Source organism: Nyctibius grandis, chromosome 15, assembly GCF_013368605.1.
Source record: "Nyctibius grandis isolate bNycGra1 chromosome 15, bNycGra1.pri, whole genome shotgun sequence".
NCBI lineage: Eukaryota > Metazoa > Chordata > Aves > Nyctibiiformes > Nyctibiidae > Nyctibius > Nyctibius grandis.
In genome coordinates this window covers 7,792,544-7,815,523 of record NC_090672.1, presented here as the reverse complement: position 1 = coordinate 7,815,523, position 22,980 = coordinate 7,792,544, and the positions used below count along the sequence as shown (strand labels likewise).

The window sequence follows — 22,980 nt, the reverse complement described above, 5'->3', positions numbered from 1 at the left end:
CCAAAAGCTGGTACTTGCATGACTGAAGATGTTGAAACTGATTTTTTAGATTGAGTAAGACTGTGTTCCCTCCAAAGTTTAGGCTACCCATCCTTGGGTTTAATAGTGTGCAAAATATCCACATAAAATGTGGTAATTAAAACTATTTAAAATAATTACAAAGTATGTACATTACATAAGATTCTGGAAATGGAGTTTAGCAAAAAAGATTAAACTTTTTCTTACAGCTTTTTTTTTTTGTTTTAAAAACAACCCTGCACTGTTCTCTGTAGGGCTAATTTTCTATTGGAACACATGATCTTCTGAAACACTACAGGAAAATTTCTCTAATTTTAATTTCTGCCATAAGGCATGGCAGTCTTGGATTACTTGTCAATGACTGAAGAAGATACCTTGAGAGTGATGAAGCTACAATAAAATTCAGATGAAAAAAAGATTTTTTTCCTAACTACTGAAAGCCCCATTCTCCACAGTCTAGCATTTTTTCTGCTGTGTGAAATGGCAGCAAAGTGAATGGAGAATTCTGATCTGGCAGGATTCTACTCTTGGCTTATGCTCAGATGTGTATGACGTAAACGATGGCGTCAGATACAAGCTTTTTTATCTTTTATTTAAGTATAGAAAGTAAATAAGTAATTGTATCATGACTTGTTTATATCTTGCGAATAAGCATATTTACTGAGGGGTATTTTGTGTTAATTACAGCATTTTATATTACATCAGCATTAGCATGCTAACAAGATGAAGAACCTCTTTGCGCTGCAAATTATATGCAGATATTTGAGCATCAGCATCATGGTACCTGGTATCTGATACAATGTTATCTGATGATTTTAAAATAGTTTTACTGACTGAGCGACAGCTTCTCTTTGAAACATAAGCCTACTCATTTTAACCTCTACTCTAGACAGAGTTAACTAATGACTTCATGGGGCACTGGCATCTTTTGCCATCTGCATTTACTGTACATTTTTATGATCCTGTACAATGCTGTTTCCCTATACGTGGAAATCAGCGGGAAACAAAAATGCATGACATCTTGCAGAACTTAGCCTGTAATTTTATGCTTCACAATGAGACATACCTACAATAATCTGACAAAATGAGAACAACACATGTCATATCAGCTCCAAATAAATATCCTGTCTCCTCTACAGCAGCTGCATTGAAAGAGATCTGACATAATGGTGTTATATCAGCAGAGCTACTAATCTCAGATACTAGTGATTTCAGTACCGAGGGAGAAAACACTCCAGCAAATGGAGGTCATTCAATATCCTCTAGGACTTTGGACAGACGCAGCATTTTGGACTGGCCCTACTAATGGCAGAACACAGTGCTGACGCTAACATTGCTGCTGCAGAGCTACTTGTGCAGGTAACCTGCTCCTAAGAGCAAAGTGTCTGTACAGATGGGCCTCTTTACTTTGGTGCCTTGCAGAAGCAATAATATTTCTTGGAAGGAAAAGGCATACTCCAGGTTTTAGTGGTAAAAGCAGAAGTCTCTGATGTACCAGAAATGATTTTTTTTTTTAAATATATTTAACCCTCTTTAGGAATACAGAATTGCTTTCTAGACCTTTTGCCTCCTCAGTATCTTATGTGACAGGTCATGCCAAAAAAAGGAGCTGCTATGGAGGAGCTGCAGTGTTCTGGTAGGAGAATTGCAACGAGAGCTACAATAGTTTTACTTTAACTGAAATAAGAAGGATGCTGAGAGAATTTGCTATTTTCAGTGTCATGAGGTGGCACATATGAAGAATCCTTTTCCTTGGCAACAATTCCTGAGCCATAATGTTGAACCTGTTTACCCAGGCACAGTGCCATTCTGTCAGATGGGCATTGATACACTGTGTAGAGACCCTGTGTTGTATGTGCATGAGGTGTAAGTGTCCCAGATAGGATTCCCAGCAAGGATTGTCTATATTCGAATTCTATGTTCCCTTGTTCCATTACTAGTCCAGGTATAGGTCTGATTATGTTTCAAAAATAGAGAACAGCTTTTTTTTCTCCTTTAATAAGACCTCTTGCCCACTTGCGTAACATAGATTGGAGGAATGGTTTAGGAGGAGGTTTTGGAAGACAAACTTTCCTCCCTGGCCTTACAGACCCCTCTGCTTCTGCATTCAGATAAATGAAAGCTTTATAAATCTTTTTCCTTTCTAAGAAAAGTCCCTATAGGATCCATCAGAGTAAAACTTTGGCACCAAGCTAGATTTCATATGCACAGCAGAGTAGAAATCTGTGTTCAGTCACTCTCTGCTCTATTTTGCAGGATGTTTTGCCTGAACTGGTATAAAACATTGAGGTTTCAGGGTTCAAGAAAGAGCATGGCACTGGGGATTGTCTCTCCTGCTGCTCTCTCACAACAACCACCTGCCTTTCCTCCCAATTTCCTCAGTGCCCTCCGTTTTCTGTAAAGCAGCAGGACTCCCAGCATTGCTCTTACCCTATCTTAGATATTTTATATGGCTATGGTACAACATCTTATTTTGCTTATTGTGCTCCTTTTTGTGTTTCATTTTCATGTGTATTGAAGAGATAAGTATCTGATATCTGTGGAACGTGCAGAGTGATGCCAGGTCATGCTCTTCTCTGATAGCTTAAGCAATTGCACAGGCATCCAATTATTTAGTACAAAGCTTTGATAATCTAATTTTCGTGCTCATCTCATGCAGTCTGTTCCATACTAATGCAGCAGATTTGAAAAAATATGACAAAAATCTTAGTTTTCCTGATATTCCTATTGGAATCAGCTTTACTAAGTGTTGGGACAACACACTGAAGCAGACCTGCAGAGCCGGCCTCTTGATTTTGGTTTAATTTAAACTCTCAAGAATGGGTTATATTTTTCTTCTGGACCTGGCACATAACATTTAGATTGGCCACAGAGTGGGCAAAAGCGATACGTTTTTTGATTGTATATGTTCCTATGAATGCTGACAATAAGGAGTTGCATTTGAACATACCCATCCTCCCTGAAGTCATCTTAACTTGCCTCTATCTATATACATGCTTTTTTCACCCACTTTTAAAACGCAGCTGCCTCTGGTTGGCTGAACCAGCTTTAGCTGTGTATATTACTACAAGACACACTTTATTGCAATGTAACTTTCTGGGAAATTTTAAGTAGAAGAATGATTGCTGTGCTTTGTTGGGACTCATTAGTATCCTCTCCTATTGTTGAAGGATCCTGAAATCTTTGGGGACTTGTGTTGCAGAGCATAGAGGCATAAAAGCAACCGGCATAAACCAGTGTTGAGATCCAAAAAATTGCAGTTCAGACTAGATATGAATATTTTGCTGCTCAGATATTTTGATTGTGGGCCAGGATTTGCCATTTTCCAAACGTTTGCGTAGTGCAGTCCAGCACAACAAAGCCATACACAGTTTGAATTCTCTAGGCAATGATATAAAAGCTAAAATAATGAAGATAATGTCATCTGTAAACTGTAAGGAGTGCACAGTGGAATAGTCCTTTCAGTTTAACATGTCATCATTCAATTATGGAACGAGAATCAGTACTGCAAGGAGAAATCTGCATCCACATATACCCCATTCCACTAGTGTGTCTGGATTTCTGGTAAAGCAGAGTGTTGGTCCTTCTGTCAGTATGTTTAATTAACTTCAGGTTTACTTTTGTTTCTGCAATTTACAGTCAGTTAAATCATAAATATTGTTTTGTACCTGAGAGAACAGTATGGAATGGTTCTCATCTTGTATCCTTTTTAGTCTGAATGTCACATCTTCTTTGTAATTTTTAATGACAACAACAATTTTTATTATATTGCTGGTACTTTTCCTGGGGTAATTGTGTCTTTTGTATATAATATGTGATCTAGAAATGAAACTGCAGCAGAAAGCTACTAAATCCAGCATCTTCTGTAGCTGCGTATTTATGTTAAAAAACTCTTGGACCTAGTGCAAGAGGTTGAAAGTATCTTATAAAACAAAACCAACCCCAAATTTAAGTTAATGATACACAAGGTAGCTGAGCTTTGTGTAGCTCAGTGAGAGTTGTTCTAAATATGAAAATATCAAGAAAATGCAAGTGAAGGCAGAACATATTTGCATATCAGCTCTGATCTGCTATCTTATGGAAAGCAACTGCATGTTTGTCTTCCTGTGTGTCTGTATGCCCTTTGAAAGTATTTCCAATTAAGAGAGATTTTACATGTTGACCACAAAATTTGCTCCAGTTCTGATTTCCTTCAAGACAAAGAGAAGTAATGACCTTATGAGTAGCAAACTGACTGATCAAGACCTTTCTGCTCTTGGCTTTTCAGGGATTTAGAGAAGTTATTTAAACAACAGTCTCGTCAGGGGCAAACCTTATCCAAAACTTAGACTTTTATTGTTACAGCCTTTAGAATATTGGTCAAAGAAGCCTTTCATTGCGTAACTGCACTGTGCTATCAAATGCTACTGTAGTAGAGCTGCATGTCATGTGTATCAGAAGCAAGTATCTTGCCTAGCTACCAGGGTGACTGTGGTGGGGGATGAGTAGTGGGTGCTACACTGCAGACAGAGAAGATAGCAGAAAAAAACTTATATTCCTGCCTCAGCATTATAGCATAAGCCAATATTTGTGAAGCTATGGGCTATGCATTTCTGGTCCGGTTTTGGAACTCGGAGCACAGGGGATGAGAGGAGCAGCAGTTATAGACAAAGCTATTGCCGGTGGTTCACTTGGTCACTTCTTCCCATTCAAAGTGAGAGATTATTGGAGAACTTGGGAAAGGAACAGGAGAAACTGCTTTTCAGTCCACCAACTAGGACTCAGATATTGACTACTGTATATGAGCACACTCTTTCTGCATTTTTATCCCCTACTGAATTTATGGGTGGCACAGAAACCATCAAATAGTGCTATAGATCTTCATTTTCTACCTGAATTTTTAAGTTTAGTGATCAGTTCTTCAGAAGCTGAGTATATTTTACTGTCTGGGAAACAGGGACAAGTTCCTGTAAGATACAGATGTGTATCATAATTCAATAATAATATTGAATAAACATCACTTGGGAACTTGAGGAATGGCTTTTCTGTAGAAGAAGGTACTCTGTTTAGAGTTTCCAGAGTTCATGTAAGTAAATATTTCCTGTGCCTTCCCTTAATTTTATGGTTTCTTTGCTTATTTCTTTCTAGCTCAACAAAATTCACCAAAAATCCATGAAGGCTGGTGGGCTTATAAGGAGGTGGTCCAGGGAAGCTTTGTTCCAGGTAAGTGTAATTTTAAAATCGTAGTTTTTATTAAATATTTTTTTCACTGGAATTAATATAGTTCAGTTCGGGGGAGATTTTTTGTTTTCATTTTTTTATCCATTGCGAATAGTTGAAGTACAGAGGTACTCAGCATCACATTGTAGTGAAGCATAGAACAGTTTTTTTCAATACATTGTCCAAAGACCCTGGCTGTTTTCCGGGAAAGAAATAGCTCTGATCCCATTCCTGGTTTCTCTCAGTAAAACTAGCATGATGCTACTGTGTGAATGTGTGTGTTCTGTGTATAGAAAAGAGAAAGGGAGGACTAAAAAGCAGTATTATTAACCGGATTAATTTACTTATCTGATGCAGCACTTCTAGATAATCCCATTTCTATAAATTTAAGAGTATGTTAGGAAAGGAACCTAATTGAAACGTGAACCTAACATGGAAGTTTCACTATTTTTGTTTTGCAAACAAGAAACAGTGAGTGAAAAAAAGATGAAATCCTATCTTGGCTTCAGTAAAATTTATTAAATGGTAAATAATCAGTAGGCAGCTAAAAGAATATAAATAAGCGACACCAGCTGAATTTGATCAGCAAAAGTGAAATTCAGGCTAGCAATAGCCTGGCATTGGTCAGTCTTGGTAGAGCTCCTCCAAAACGTGTGTATTGGTTGTCCTAATGCTATACGCCGTAAGTATCCTGTGGTCTGAGTAGGCCTTAGCTTGTTCTTTTTAGCTTTGTATCTCTCTAACGCATTTCAGGATTCAAGCTGCCTGAGACACTAGCAGTTCTTAGACTGACGATTTTTTATGTTTTGACCTACATTTATCACCTGATCTTTTTGTGCTCCCTTTCTGTAAATTATTTTATTCTTTCTTTCAAACAATTACTTTGTTGGGTCTTCACTGTTCCATTTGACTAGATGTTTCCACTTAGAAGGGGAGTCAAGTCCTAACAAATGCTCTGGATCCCGCGCAAATTTGTCTTAGAGCAGTTCGTAAAATCAAACCGTACTTCACTACATTCCCCAAATCCTAGACTCCCTATACTCTGGGACAGATTTTAGAAAAAATATTTTAAATCCCTTTCTAATGTAATATATTCATCTGGACACAGTTTTTTTTCCCCAGATTCTGGGATTCAGAACTTAAATTACATGTTGTAAACCAGTGGCTTACAATTAGTGATGTGTTTCTCACAGGTAGGAGAGGATATAGGCAGAGATGAGGTGCAAGACCCATCACACTGTCTTCCCAACTTCCCTTCTTGCAGTGCTCAACAGAGAAGAGAGCAATAGCGACTGACAGGTTCTCTCACTACAGTAACTGTGGCTCAGGTCTTAGTGCCAGGCCTTGCAAAGTGAGGGTGCAGAGCTGTCAAGTGCAGGAAGGTGCATCAGTGGCTGGATCCGTGTATGTACTAGTGATGCATAAAACACTCTCCCATCTCTCACCTTCCCTAAAAGCAAAGAATTGCTCTTATGGTTTAAATAATGTAGGCAAACAAAATAGAAAGTAAGTAATGCTATAAATGTTAACTGAATGCAAATTAGGTTCCAAATTAAACTTCAAGGAATGTTCAAGGATGAAGAATGAATACTTTTCTTTATGCATAGTGATTTGCATAATAATCAAATAATCTATATTATTACATACTTTCACTGCATAGACTTTTTCTGGTATGGAATATCAAAGTAGTTCATGATGGGTTAAAATACATTTAAATAACCTTTATTATATCTTTTGTTTGGCCGAGTTTTGCTGTGACTAGGAATATGTTGTGTCACTGAAGTAGCACAAGCATTTTCAGGGTGGCACAGGCAATAATATTTCAAAATATTCTGTACCATTTCTTTTACTTCAAATAGATGCACATAACCTTTGATACTCGTGTGTGTCTGATTGTATGGATTCTCTTCATACTTCATAGCATCATAAAAGTGGGCTTTGGTAATCATAAAATATAAAGATGGTTAAATCTAATTTGTGATCATGAAATTTACTTGCCAAAACTCCATCCTATTACTGAAACTTTGGACTGCATGTTAATATGAGAGCGTAAGTGTTTCTTGCCCTGGGAAGATGTTGTCTTTATGACCCTTACTGAATTATACCAAGTCTAAAGTTACTTTACAAGGTGAGAGCGCTAATCTTAGCTAAGAGGAAGAAGTCCATCTCTACCAAATAACGAGTGAACTTTGCTGAAGGAGCAGATAACATTCTCCTTCCTTATAATAAAGGTTGTAAAACAACTTTAATTCCAGATAAAGATCTACATCCACTATGATTCATTGATGGCTACAGATCACCAAATCAAAGGCTACCCTGAGATTCTGAGATGAGAAATCCCCTGTTCATAGTTCCTTTAACAACTCATTTTACTATAAAAGAGGAAAGACTGCTAGAGATTGGTAGTGCTGCTCCTGCCTTTTGCAAGGATCATGTTTATGGGATTATGCCCTAACATAGACCAGCTGGCAATGCTGCACTGTCTCCAAAGGAACCAGGAGCAGTGTTTGTGAAGCAGTGAGAAACTACCTCCAAGGAGGAAATGCATGAATTTGGTAATGATTTACAAGGAAAAAGAAGCCTGAAACAATTGGTCATGAGTGCCAAAACCTGATTTTAAACTTTCTGCTATCACCATGTGCTTTTGTTATGGCCCACACAGGCAGTTTGTGTCCCTAGTTTCTCCTGCCTGGGCTTTAAGATTTTTTTTTTTTTATTACAGCTTTAAGATTTCTTTTAAACTATAAATTTCTTTATGTACATGTCCAAAAATAACCTTTGACAGGCAGGTCACTGTAAGAACCATGAACTGTTTGTCCTGAAACTGAGAGATACTAAACTTCAAACCCAAACATATCTTAAACTTTCTGAAAAGCTCATGTATTATGCCATCCTCCAATCACATAGGGGTCTATTTAATGCATTGAAGCTGGTGATCACTTAGGGTGGCTTCTTAATAATACAAAACATAAACCTGCTGATTGCTACGCCTGCATTGCTCGCTTTTGTACTAATTACAAAATTCCTTATGGTCTTATTTTGGGACTTAAGGGGGCTGCAGCATCACTCACCTCTGGTGCATTTTGCTTGTCAGTGAAAACAGTGTTGCTGTCTGAGCTACAGTAGTGTTTTAAACAGCCTGCACAGACTCTTCAAAATCATTCAGCCTGGTGCCAGCTCTGAAGAATTAACCAGCCATATATAATTATTTGTTGGAACAATAATAGCAGTTTTTCTTTTAGAAAGCAATATATTGGAACACTTCATTTCTTCAGGGTGATAGAGCATAGATTCTGGAAATCATTCACTTATTGATTGGAGCTTAGGTTAGTACGTATAATTTTTCAGCTTTGGCTGTCAGTTAAAGATAGCTTGAAGGAAATACATTTTGTACCAAATATTTTTTTGGTTTCTTACTTCCTTTGGTGATCCTGCAAAAACTGACTGTTAACAAATCATGTAACTAGAAAGGAAACTAGATTTTTTTTGTATCTTTGCATGGAAGTTAAATATAATTAAAATGTAAACCCATTGTCTCACTTTTCAATGAACTGTTGATACAATTCATTATTTTAAAATAGCAAGGAACAGATGAGTTGTCTGCTTTTAATTTGGAGGAAGAAAGGAACGCTGTTGAGGCGAGACACTTGATGGCCTCAGTTCTAAGACAAATACGGCAACATTTGCTCATCTTCATATGAATTGTAACCAAATTATAGCATTGAGTTTGAGACACGCACATTAGTAGTAGTGCTGTACTTAATGAGACTATCAGAACGAGTCTGTAATTTTGAATTTTCCATACAAATGTAAAGAGGCTGGTTAGAGAGTAACTCATACTTCAAAGGTTTGATTTATTGCTGAACTTAAATATGAAAAAGGTGGAATGTAGCATATTAGGATCTGGTTATGGTTCTAGATAATACTGTACCTTTACAAGGAAGTACAATTCCATGGGATACAACTTGGTCTCCAGATTTAGTCAACATTTAGTCTTATTAAAAGAGTTTTATGATTACTATGAATTAAAGCTGAGTTTTCCAGATTAATGATTTCATGGGCTGGATTTTCCTGACAAAACCTCCAATGCTCCTGTTATGAGGATACTCAACATTTTACTGGGAGATGAAATGTCCCTTGGCAAGTCAGTGATATAACTGAGAGAACCATGCCATACTTCTTTATAGCAAGAAGTGTATTTAACAATCTCAGCCTATGTCTCTGAACTTCTGATTATGCAAAGCTTTAAGCAGATATACTGTGAGTTGTTTTATGAATTTACCTGATTTTAATACAAATGTGAATCTGCTTGCTTTCATGAATAGATGGAGAAATAATGTAAGATACTGTGTTTGGGTGCTGATCTGTCATGTTCCCCTTCAACAGCAATCATAGCAGTGGTAGAAGAATCAAAGTGGACATTGGTTGTGAAGATGTATGTGTGAGAAAGGGGATTTGTTTATTCATTTAAGAAAATGCTATAAGTGGCTACTGAACAAAGTGTCAATTTAATGATATTCTAGGATAGGGTAAGTTACTGTCTTACGCATGGCCTGTAGCTGCAACCATTTTGCAAACACATCACCGAATACTTTTTTTTTCCCCTTAAGCTTCCTTCACGCCTTCAACAAAACAAATAAATAAATTTTAGAGGGCAAGCAGTGTGAACTAACCACAGTAAAGAACTCTGAAAATCTAAAATTTTAAACCTTGCCAGACTTGTGGCTGGACCACAGCTCTTTGTTTAAGTGGTCTCAGATCCCTTTTCCCTTCACAGCCTGATTATCTTTCTTGGGTGTGTTTTTTTCTCCTAAGTTATGATTAATATCCACGGAGGAAAAATTGCATGTAACAGATGTATCTCGGACTTTGCTTCATTATACTGACAGGACCAAATGATTCAAGATGTCTTCCTGTCTATTTCTAGCCACAGTCAGGTGCCACAAAGGTCAAGCCTTCCCTTTATAACAAATATGCATTGAATAGCATGTTGTATCTTGCTGTGTTACCAGCTGTCTAGTACCTCTCGTGCTGAACCCACAGGTTCCCCTGCTAGGACACAAGCAGTATCCCTCTTCTACTTTAGGAATGTGCTAATACAAAAGACCTTCAAGGCAGTAATCTGCAAATCCGTGTCAATTATTGTACCTCACACGTTGCTGTTATGTCAGATGCCAGTTTTAGGGATAGCAGTACTACAATTACTTTTTCATGAAGTTGAAAATCCTCTTTCCCACTCTGCTGAAGTGGCTGCTGTTTACCTTGCAGTGACACCAGTATGGGTTATAAGAAGAAAGAACAATTAACTAACACTAATTCTTTGAGATAGCTGTAGTTGGTAGGGCTACGACAACCTGCATGGATGATGGCTCCTAGCTAGGAGGAAGTTTAAGAAATGGTCATTACCATTTGGGCATTTATATCCTCAAACAGGAGAAAAGGAAGCAGTATCCAAAACATCTGCTGTCCTACACACTCTGGAGTCTACAATCACTACAGAACTCAAAGACCTACAGTTACTGTTGGTTAAGTAACTGCTCTTTCTGCAAATTTAGTGCAATTTATTTTTTTTTAAATATTATCCCAGCCCACTTTGAACTTCTTAAAAGTGAAAAGGCAGCAAGCCCACCTCTGTGATCTTTCAAGGGTTCATCATCCCATGATAAGCACATCCTCTTAAGCTTTTGCCTTAAGAAAAAGGATCAGGCTAATATTAGGAACCTTTCTTTTCTTAGGTTCTTCACTGTGATCTAAAAGCAAAGGAAGGAATTCCAAGTATAGATACTGGTATATACATGAAAGGGTTTATCATATTCATGACAAGCTGAATATAAAAACAATTGAAACAGTGGTCTGTGACTAAGTCATTAATAACTGAAAGCCTGTAAATCCTTACTCTGAAGGATTATTCAGGATAGTTCCAAGTGCCAGACAACAAGGCTCCTGCATGTTGGTGCTGCTGAGTATATGTGTTGGTATATTCAAGAAGTTTATCTTATCTTACACTTTGACAGACTACTCTTCACACAGTATCTTAGTAGTTCTTGTCACCCTTTGGCAATAGACATTTTGATGGTATCCATGTTTTAGAGAAGTAGAATTAAAGCACAAAGAAGTCTAATAGAAGAATTAGTGGCTGCTCAGAGACCCAAGGAACTTTTCTGAGCTAATAATCCAAACTGAAAGTGAGTAATGACATGTGCCATGGTGGATTATGTAAAGAGGGGACTTGGAGCTTTGGCTATTAATTACCTTGTAGTAGTAGTCTTTTTTTTTGTGTATGTGCATGTGTTTTTGTACAAGACTGATAGTAGCAGTCATCACTCCCTACATGAAAAAACCCTTTCTTTATAGATTTTCATTGTATAGGGTAAAATAAGTTAGTGTCTCGTGAAGAAAGAAGTCACTGAGAATAACAAGGAATAGTATTTTTCTGTGCTAATAATGTTCTTCTGTAGTGACATGTAATTGAACTTAATCAGAGAAGGGTTACAGTGCTTCAGCTTACATTTGCTTAAGTACTCTTTCCATAAATCTGTATGGGATGAGATAGAACTGGAAGCAATCACAGTATAGTGTGGAAATAGAGATAATGAGTGACACTAAGAGGTTGCCTCACCGCTCCTCCTCTCATTATCCCACTTATAAAAAATACCCTTGTTAAATGCTTTGATGAAGAGAATTATATTTTAAGAGTACTACAATTACAATTTGAAATTATCTATTAGGAATCTACCTCTTATTTCACTGAGACTATTTACATCAGGATATTTTAGTGACTTCAGGGAGATTATTCCCAACTTACATTGGTGATGAACCCAGCACCACTGAGGACTTTATATTAATATAGCATGCAGTTTTCAATTCGTACATCTCATTAGTACAGTTTAGTGTCATTAGGGTGGAATTTGTCTCTTTATACAGAGGAAAATATGGTCACTTCAGCTACACCCTTATCTGTGGTTAAAATAAACTCCTGTGAAATAAGATCACAGCACTACTCTGTGTATGGTTACACAGAGTAACTGCTTGTTGTGTGTTGTCAGTGAAAGCTTTATTGTTACTCACAAAGAACTTCCCTGTCGAATCCTGTCCCCTGCCTAATGGAGAAAGAGGTCAAAAAGAAAAGGAATGAGGCTGTTACCTAAAGGCAGATACATCATAGAGTATGCAAGTACTTTCCTCATAGACTGCTGTGATTTAAATTGTAAATATGGAATCAGAGGATTGTTATATCATAGTATTTATTCAGTAGCCTGCAAGAACTTTATTTCTGAAAGTACCGTGTGTGTGTGCAAGATTACGTATGCTCTTCAATTAGGGGATTGCTATTGACTTGGATAGTCTGAAGCCACTTATTTGTACTCAGTGAAAATTTCCTCCTCTTGTAACACCTCTCTAAAAAGGTAAGTTGTGAATTCACTGAACCATGAATCCATTGACCAAACTCAGGAGCAAAATCCATGCTCATCATTTACCCTGTCTGCCTGCCTACAAGTACGTGGAATTATTATTTGGAGAAGTTTTACTGCTGTTACTTACACACATTAAAATACCGCTATCGTATAACATCACCCTACCATGGTATTTCTGAGCACGTGCTATTTGTGGTCAGAGAGATTTACTATCTTTTAACAAAGAAACTCACCATAAAATACAGTCACCTACTTAATGCATTTCCGGCTATCTGCTGACCTGCTCAGAGCTGTAAATCTGTAACATTATAGTTAATAACTCTGGCCAAAGAAGGAAGCTTCCTGAATGTTATTGATTGTTTTTTTCTACTACTGAAAATATTACTTTAAATTGTCACTTTTTCCTTTCTGAATAGAGTGTGGTTTTATATTAGGGCACTTTTCCATTTTGTATTTATAAAATGTGCAAAAATGTATTAGTGTTTCCAGACCAAGCAGTCACCAGCTTTATAGTCAGGACATAAACCCTGAAAATAACAGCATAACATCATAATGGGAAACCTGACAGGTCGTTAACTACAGCTGTGCAAATGGCACTGCTATAACTCACAAGTGCATGTAGACAACATCACAGCCTACAGCCTTTCAGTAGCTGGTTGAAAAAGAAAAATATTGAAATATGTAGCACAAAATAACCAGGTCACACTGGAAGTTGTTCACTTGACACCAGAGCACATTGCTGATAGGTGTTCCACCCGAATGGAGATGGTTCTTTAGGACCTTTTTATGACGTCCTCCTAATTTTTTTTTAATTCTTTAATATTTAGGAGCTTCAGTTATAGGGGGTCAGGTGAAGATTGAAGGTCTTTACAGAGAGAGGTCATTTTGCAAATATTAAATGAGATATAGGTAAAGATGGATGTGAGTTCAAGGCAACAGTATGGAGGCTGGGAGAGAATTAAACAACCAGTTTAGGTGCCTGTGTCATCAGGCTACTCTTCCTAGTGTCCCTATGCTGTTGATTGAAAAATAAAAAAGATGTTCCTGCAGATCCTTTGGAGAAACCCATGTCTTCTGGCTTATTAAAATGAAGTAGTACAGCTGCCCCAACAGAGAAGCAACAGTAGGCAACAGGATGGGCACTGTGAACTTGGCATACCTCCTTCATGTGCATGACCAGATTTTCCATTTCAAAGGCTCATTTTAATAGAGCTGAAGAATGTTACATGATTATTTGCAGTGAAATTTTGGCATGATCTCATACTATGTTATAACTTCAGAAGTGAGGAAGGAAGAAGGGTGGATGTGTGCAATAGCCAATTGCACAGCCACTGTGTTTCAGTTTAAAATCAAACCCAAAGGTTGAAAAGCAGTAACATTTAAACAATGATGTTTCAATCAGATGGTGAGAAGATGAAATTTTTCTTCCTTGCTTACAAGAAATACTTTGGTCACGTTCAGTTTAGTAATGTCTCTGAAATCCAGGTGTTACTTTGTTTCTACACTAGAATAATCAGAAAGGAAATCTGGCTGAAGTAGTCCCTAGGGGCGGGGGGTGCTGAATGGAAGGAATAAACCTTTGTACCTGGGCTCATGCTAGTGTTACCACAGCACTAACAGGTATAGGATGAAGAGGATGCTCAGTTCTGAGAGGAACTGCTCCTTCGAATCTCAATCAGATGCAGTTAAAGCCGTATCATGGGCCAGCTGCCCTTCTACAACATGCAGATAGGAACGATGGCTAATTCCCAGCTTTAATCCCAATTTAGAACTGCAGGATTTAGTTGTTCTGTGTGACTCAGAGGACGCAGCATATGACATAGGAGAAGGCATCTCAGATAGTAGAGTCAACCTTTCTGTATTTTCAAACTAGGCTACATAGGCTACTAGGCCATTTCCCAGGAGTGAGTTCTGATTCCATTTTGCTTTTCCTATCCAGCAGTTGGACATCTTCAAATGGCTTTTCTTCCTAGTCTTAAATTAAGCTTTCTTAAAATACAGAAGAAATAAATGACGGAAGCCTAATAGGATATGGCTGAAACACTTACATTGCATGGCCTTGGCTGGCTCTATTATCCACATGCTGACATCTTTAGAATTACCCGGTATTTTAATGTGCATTTAAAATTGGTTAACAGGAGTATAAATTAAATAAATAGAGAAACTAGTCTCTCAAGATTTTATTGTTCATTGTAATTTCACATTTTATGGGCTTATTGCTTTGTGGCAGGACTTGTGGCTTTTAGTTCTAGAGAGTACAGTAGTAAGAAGATGGTGCCTCACGCAGAGCCTAGTGAAATCAATGGAAGTCCTTCCACTTAACTTGAACAGGCTCTGTCTCAGGGCCATAGTCACATTATTCTCACTGTCAACTGCTTGGATATAATTTCCCAGTTAAGAACGCTGTCCAGTGCAAATTCATTTTTCGATAGACTTTAAATACTGTAGCCCAGCTTATTTTACATTATTTTTCATGCAACTCCTATGCCTAGTTTAAGTAAGAAAAATAGTTAAGAGGGAGAAAAGATGAAAATTAAAATTATGTATTTGTTGAGATGTGAAATAAGGTAAGAGTTGTGCGCAGAGGTATGACTTCCTACAACTCTCAGTGTAACCACAGTGGAATTCTGGAGAGGAGCAAAGGAAAAGTACTAATTAAAGTGACAAAATTGCCTTGAATTGAAAGACATGAAGCTCTTCTCCTGCATTAATGATGCTCAGGTTTCTGTCTGTCTTACTATTGTTTTTCCTTTGTTGCCGATGCTGTAACTACTCTTTTCACAGCCGCCTTTGAATTAATAGTACATTTGGGCAGGCACAGAGACACGCTTAAGGAAGGATACAGAACTACAAGTAATATTTGTAGTAGATAACATAGAACTTCTCCCAGCATGTTACATCAGGTCATGAGTATTTGTTTATTTGTATCCATTAATTATAACAAGCGCTTTACATTTACGTACTTCTTGTGTCAAAACTCTACCTAAAACACCACTAGATTGTAAAGATAAAGACGTGAAGGAGCTCCAGTACATGAATATTATAAAATACTGAAAAAAAAGAAGTTACTCAGTTTTGTAAACAACACATTGATTTACAAAGTCCAGTTTGAAACACGGAATTTTTTTTCCTAACCATTTTCACTTTCGGAACTTGTTTAGCAGTCTAAGTCCCAGTGGCTTTTTAAGATTGATGGCCAGATCTACAAACTCTATTTAAGTGCTTTAGAATGCAAACAACTAGCCAAGGAAAAGGAGCTAAGTACACAAGATACACAGTTTCTCCCAAAACACTCTGGGAATTGGGCATCCAACTTGCTTAGGCAAGAAGGTAAGAAGATCCCAGGAGGCACGTACTGTATCATTTAGTTCCTGAAGACCATCCTAATTCTAACTGTAAAGTTCCAGAGTATCTAAATCATCTTTAAATAAGAACTTTAGTCCCTGGAAGAGTGTTCTCTATTCTCTTAGGGGTTGAAAGTGGGGTAAATAACTGAAGTATTAGTTAACCCCCCACCTCCCAAACATTAAATGGAAATCCAGAGAAAGTTAAATGACATTAAAGCAGTAGAGGCAGAAGAAATGTGTTAAAGTGAAATATGTTCTTGTTTCTTGTCTCTTTCTGGGAAGGTTTCTGGTAAACAGTTTCTAATGTGCCCTTCAGGAAGCTGTTACTGAGATATTGGCATTTAATTTTCAATTTTCTGCTTGACCTTGTTCTGCCACATGAGTTTGCATTGGTTTTCATGCATAATGTACATAAAGACACCTTCAACTACTTAGTACATAATACTGTTGCTGAGCCATATATTTACAGCGAGAATTTTGTGGAGCGTGCTGTTCATAATTGGAGAAGAGGGGATCCTTGGTTGCAGGCTCTTAAATACAAAGCTGTTGGAATAATGTCAGCTGGCTTTAATAAGAAAATACTTTCACAAGTGTTTTAAAGCTATATTTTTGCTTACCAATCACACACCTATGGTCACATTTCCCAAACTGTATTAAACTACAGAATATCGCCCTCTGTGTAACATCTGCCTCTGTAGAGAAACAGTGCACTAAATCTTGTAACATGACCTGTCTGCAAACATTGTGTTTGTGGGATTAGGGTGTAGAAGGGGGGTGCTGGGTTCTTCTTCACATCCTATATGATTCTGGTGCTTTTATAGACAGACTAGTTGTCAAAAGCCTTGCCATTTGCTGTCCATACATAGAGAGAGTAAATGAACATTTTTGTTATGCATTTCTTTACTAAAGGCAAAAGGAATGGCACAAGAACTTCTGTCTTGTTTTGTATCAGTAAAGGAAAGCTCCACTTTTCCTCCAAATAGCCTGTTCTGTGGCTTGATATATTTGCTTCTATAGCCAGAATCTGCCGTCAGAAACAGTGCATTGGGCAGTCTAGCCCAGTACATATTCTTCTATGATTATGAGATAAAGTTTTTACTGATGTGACTTTTAAAACTGTCTTGAACTGCACAGGGGTCCTCCATATTGTAGTGTTAAACATGCAGGCAAATTCATGTTTTAGTGAAGTACTTTCTTTTTACAGCAGAAGTTTAAGAAATAGAACCAGATTCAAGTGTCCTTATTCAGAGAATCTCCAAATTTGGTATGTGTTTTCACTCCCTAACTTGTCTCTTCACTTCATGATAGATCTTTGCAGTCACCCCAAGATGTACTGTGCCTCACCTCCAAATGGCTATGGGTCATCTTCTCACAGTACAACTTTATTTTATATTCTCTCCCTGCCATACTTTGTGTGAAAGTAACTGTTAAATATATAGAGAATTTCACTCTATGAATGGACATAATCCCAAATATATTTGCATTTCCTCATTGGCTGTCTGAGCTAATGCCCAAATTTGTTCTTTGTCGGAATCTGAATTCACTATAAGCTTAACAGAAGTAATCGAACTTTAGCCTTTTCATGAGCTCAGCTGGGTTTTTCATCCTGAGAGCCCCACTGCTTCAGCAGAGACATTCAGCCAGCTGGTGGAGCTCACAAACCTACCTGGTCCAAAGACCAAGAAGAAATAGCAGTATCTTTAAGGCACTAACAAGCAACCAGATTCTTCTTCTTGTATTTCCTTCCTCTAAACCAACAAAAACTTCCAAACAGACCCAGATACTGTGTAGTGCAAACCAAAATACCAAAGACCAGAGAAGATGATCACAATGTTAAATTTCACTAGCCTCTAACATCTTTAATTGTTCTAGTTATGCTGATATTAGATTTCGGGGTTTTTTCAAGTAGGTTTTTCAGAACCACCTCCTTTACTACATGGCTGTCCAGTTGGGGTGCGTGCAGACGCATGTGTATATATACACCTATATCTATAGAGAGTTTAAACATTTTTAACATTCAAATGTTTGATATATAAAATGTTTATCTATAGCATTCCTTATGTAAGACCTACAGCTGTGTAACAATAGCAGGAAATAATACATCTATGGTAGAAATTAATCTAGTAGTTGAAGAACAGCAGATGTAAATTATGCTACAAGACAGAGTTTAATTCAGTGTATTTTTATGATGTGTGGAGATGGATAAGTTGCTTCTTGAATGCTAACTGCGATCTTTGCATGAAGATGCACAAATAATTTCTGGTTGGTGGGTTTTTTTAATTTCTTTTAAGAATGGAAACAACCATTGAGATGCACAACTTATTTTTTTCCACCACTGTCTTGTCAAGAGGCAGTCACCTTATTTATGCATTCTTTTATGGTTTTTAACATTTTACATTTTTATGTGAATATTTTTCTGAAAGGATTTGGGCTCTTTAAAATGGGGTTTCTAAAAATAAGCCACAGGAAATCAGGATACTAGTGTATAATTCTACATTAATAGCAGCCAACTAATGTTGGGAAAATCCTATTGTCTTATTTATAGATGCAAAAAGATGGATTATCTTGGAAACTTCTGATGTCTCTCTGGCACTTTTACCCTGTTTCTCATTATTTCTAAAGAATTCTTACTCTGGTCTTTTTTGTAGTTTCATCACGCTTGGGTACCAGGCTGTATGTGATGCATAGCTCTAGTTAACTCCATATACCTTCAGAATACTCTTGTTAATGTTATAAAACAGCTTGTACATTGCCATTTGCAAATAATCTGGAGTACTGTATCCAAACCAATGTTTTCAGTGATAGCTGAATTGGGGATTTGAGCTGATTTTAAATTTCAAACACAACATGAATTGTTGAACCCTCAAACAACAAACCAGCCGGATTCTACTTTCACCAACAAAAATACATCCCAATTTTAGAGTTGTGCAGTATGAGAAATTTTGTACATATTTCTAGTGTTGAATCTATTGCAAGTAGTTCATTTGATAAAAGATGATAGGAGTATGGGTATGTGATTTTCTCATTTATAACCTAACAAAAATTGCAGCGTTCCTATGCAGACACAATAGAGAGCTACTAGGGCTAATCAGCAAAGGGAGAATAGGATGTTTTGGGTAGAGGAATAGCACATCCATATTGTGCAAAGGATAGCAACAGAAAGGAAGAGAGTTACCGTCTTCACTCCAATTTAGCAATGCAAGTTAGCATGCACTTAATCCAGCATCCTTTCCAGCTGCTGTATCTAAAGTTAGGAATGTGCTTGTAGGAGGATCAGCAACCCACAATGAAGCATGAGAATGTCAACAGCAGACTTAGCTCTGATTGCTAGGTCCATGAGCAAGTTTTATGCAAAATTGGGTTTTGCTTTGACTGAAATAAATGGAAAATTTTATTTAGTAAAAACAGTAAGCCCAGAATTTTTTAACTTTCACAAAACTGGCAGCTAAATCCAAGAACATATGTCCAATTTACTGTGTGGGCAAGGCATTTCTACAGAACTCTAAAAATAAGTTGTTGTGTATGTTTTCTGAAGGTAGGAGTGACCTTCTGGAGATACTTGAGCTTTTAGGAATCATCTTCAACAGGAAATGAATCACCTACTGATTTCACCATGTTCTGTAGGTATTTCTCATTCTAAATTTAGAGTCTTTGGGACTAAGTCTCTTCTCACAATTTTTACTTCATGTTTGCCTTAGTATAAAGGGTGTGGGGAATAATCTGTGTGTGAGGAATCACTTTTGGATTCTACCACAACCAAAATAATAGTAATATGAAGTATAAAAATTGATCAGTAAAAATGACTTCCCTTTGGTTTGTAGGCACACATTATGTATAATTATGTAAGACTGGTATGTAGCTCCTGTTCTAATCTCCATTTTCAAGCTGATTATAAATATCTAAATAAAATTAAATAAGAATTTGTTGTTGTAAAAGCATCCCAAAGCATCTCTGTCCAAAAGCACTAACTAGCTTCCTGCATGTTTGAGGTTTTCAGATACCTTTTTGTTTCTCAGCTCTGCATGGTACTGCCATTCAGCGCACATAATGACAAGATACGGTATTGGAAGTACTTAAAGGAGTGTTCAGGTATTTAAGGCACCAGTGATGGAAGCCTGTATGCATATCATGTCACTGTAATCATATTCTCAGTACTGGTTTTGCACTGTCACGGCCTCATCACAAGATACTACACTTAATGTCTGGTTTCTTGCCACTCGGTTTTGTCGAAATTAATTTGTAAGTACTGCACCTAATCAACTGATTAAAGCCTAAATGCCTACACCAGGGCCCTCTGCTGGTTTACACTAATGAGACTTTTCCAGTAAATTTCTCCAAAGTAGAGAAAGGAGAAAAAACACATTCAGCTTAGTTATGAACAAGTTCATATCTGGTTAATTCAGTGAGAATTCAGCAGTGTTAAATGTGACTGTAAGAGTAAACAATAGATAGTGAGTCTCAATATTCAGTTCTCTTCAAGACAGAAGAGGGTTCCATTTCTCTCTACTGGAGAAACAGTCCTGTTTGATTGAGAGAACAGAAAGGTAACATGAGAAACCATCAACTGTCCTCACAGTACTGAAGAAATTCCAGGATCTGTAAAGCAGTAGATACTCTCTAGCCATAGTCTTTGGAATGGGTTATGTGGAAACATTCATGTAGGCAAGCCAAAAAGATTGGAGAAAAGGCACCAAGTCCTAAGTAAATACTTCTAGTAGTACTGTCGTCAGCTGTCCTGAGACTCACCCTGCCATGCCTCCAACACCACCAGTCAAGAGAAGCCCTAGAAGTCTGAGCTTCTTTGGAAGGAAAAACTGCTTCTTATCAGCTTTCAGAGTGAAGAAATACCAAGTGGTATGTGTTTTGGGATATATGCTATGATTTCATGGGCAAGCTTCCCAGAGATTGTGTGATGGAACAGAGAAGCCTCATGGCAGCAGGCCAGCTGGCATCCTCAACAGCACTTCGTGATCTTTGGAACCCATGAGAAACAAGCAAAACTTCCTCCACAGATGGCTATCAGCCTCCTCCTCATCCGTTCCTCAGTCTGTGACTTTGAAATCAATATTTTCATAGGCAGTTCAAAATTCCAGCTGGACCTTCTGTGGACGTGCACTCTCCCAGCCTCAGTTGGTAACCATTTCTTCCATTTTTACATGGGCTTAACCAATGGTTCTTGGTGTTGAAAGTCTTCACCCCCAAGCCACAGGGAGTGCACTTTCCAAGTCAAAGTTATTGAATCATCCAGCCTCTTTTGCTCTCCTCAAAATATCTACCAAAGGAAAAGAAATAAACTTTGCAATGGCAAAGTGACTCAGATTCTAACTTGAAGAACAAATAGTTTTCTAGCTCTAGTTCCTGTGTGTTTGCCTTTGGTCCTTGTTTGGGGTTCCTTGAACACATCCTTCAAAATACAGAATGAATAAATAGTTTCAGAGAGGGACCTCCTATCATCTGTTGATTAAGATACTTTGCCTTTCACAGCACTATGAAAGCTGAATTTTCATTTTAGTCTGGCTATGGCATCATCATATTTGAGTAGAAGAAAAATCAAGATTAATCCTGTCTTGTTATGTAATCCTAGCTAATGTTATGGATACTGCTCTGGTTTTTGAAAGACATTGTGATTTGAGTTTCGCTGTGAGTTAAGAGACATTTACCCCTAGCTCAGATCAGATTGAACTGTTTTTACCTCCCTCCCTTCAGTCTTTCCAACAGTCCTAACACAAGGCTAAGTCTTATTCCCACATGAGAAAGGACTTGCTTCAAACTAGCATATCAGTTCTGTGTGTCTATGATACAAAGTATACAAGACTTCACACGTAAATAGGAAGGAATTCAAATTTTCTGGTTCTTGGAGTTCAGTGCTCCATCCACAGACAATTTCCATTATTCATAACTGTACGTGCAGATCACTGTTACAGTACTTCTTTTGGAAGAGACGTCTCATATCAATGTGTGAACTTGTATTATGAAACAGGTTTCAAATACAGTATTTGCATTCTTGAAATGTTTTAGAACATCGTAATTAAAAGAATACCAAGGGAGAAATCATGTCACAGCAATGAATGACCTTAATTAGAGGCCTTGCTGTACCCTCTGATCCTAACTGATGGCATCCTTGCAGTTTGAATTAAAAAATATCTGATTCACTTTCATTAAACAGTGTTTTATAAGCATTTCCTTCACTGCTTCTGGTTATAACATCAACTTAATTATAAAAAATTAGTTTCCTGGGGATACACAAGTGTAAGCAATGGAAATTAAAAAAAAATTGTAATTCATCTATACAAAGGTACTTGCTCTGAGCTTTCTATTCTCCAAAGACACTTTTAAAAAGATTGTTCCTCAGTTGTCTTTATGAAATAAATGGATTACGAAGTAATATGGAATAGCGAAAATGTTGCATTTCTGTGTTTTGATATGTATTAAAATTTATCATCCTTGATCTCTGCTACTATTCAAATATATTTTCTGTATTCTGTCACTGTCACTTGTGCACTACAGTGTTTCATTTCATTTCACTGAAAACCTTTTACATGTGGCCAGGAATAGGACCATCACCAGAAAGCTTATTAGAACATTTCAAGGCTGATCATGAAAGGGCTTTGGGTCCTCTGCATTGAAAATAAAATAGTAATTCTTTGTCAGATCTCCAACATTGCATATTTTAAAAATGCGTATTGTTATTTGTAACTACATAAGCTTGTGACTTTATACACTTTGCATACTGTATTCAGTATTCTTTAATATATAGGTTAGTACCAAATTTCAGTAAACGTAATTTCAGTATGTTTTGCCAGCTCATATCATGGCTTAGCAAAGGATGAAAGAACCCCGAGATCTGGCCTTCTGACAACATGGTCCAGGAGTAACACTCATGTCTTGATAACGTTGAGGCTTTTGTTGTTGTTGTTGTTTTTAAACCATTGCCACTTTCCTAATTAGCTTTTGCCATGTTGTCTTTGAACAGCTAAATAACCAAGATCTCTTTCAGGTGT

The 22,980-nt window shown here is 37.3% G+C and overlaps 1 protein-coding gene across 1 annotated transcript in view; it reads left to right on the top strand.

The window, feature by feature from the left end:
- Positions 1-22,980, top strand: part of CA10 (carbonic anhydrase 10) — a 185,465-nt gene that overhangs the window by 32,227 nt on the left and 130,258 nt on the right. The window contains exon 3 of the mRNA XM_068413434.1: positions 5,146-5,220. Within this exon, the coding sequence (XP_068269535.1) occupies positions 5,146-5,220 (75 nt within the window). The remainder of the gene's footprint in view (positions 1-5,145; positions 5,221-22,980) is intronic.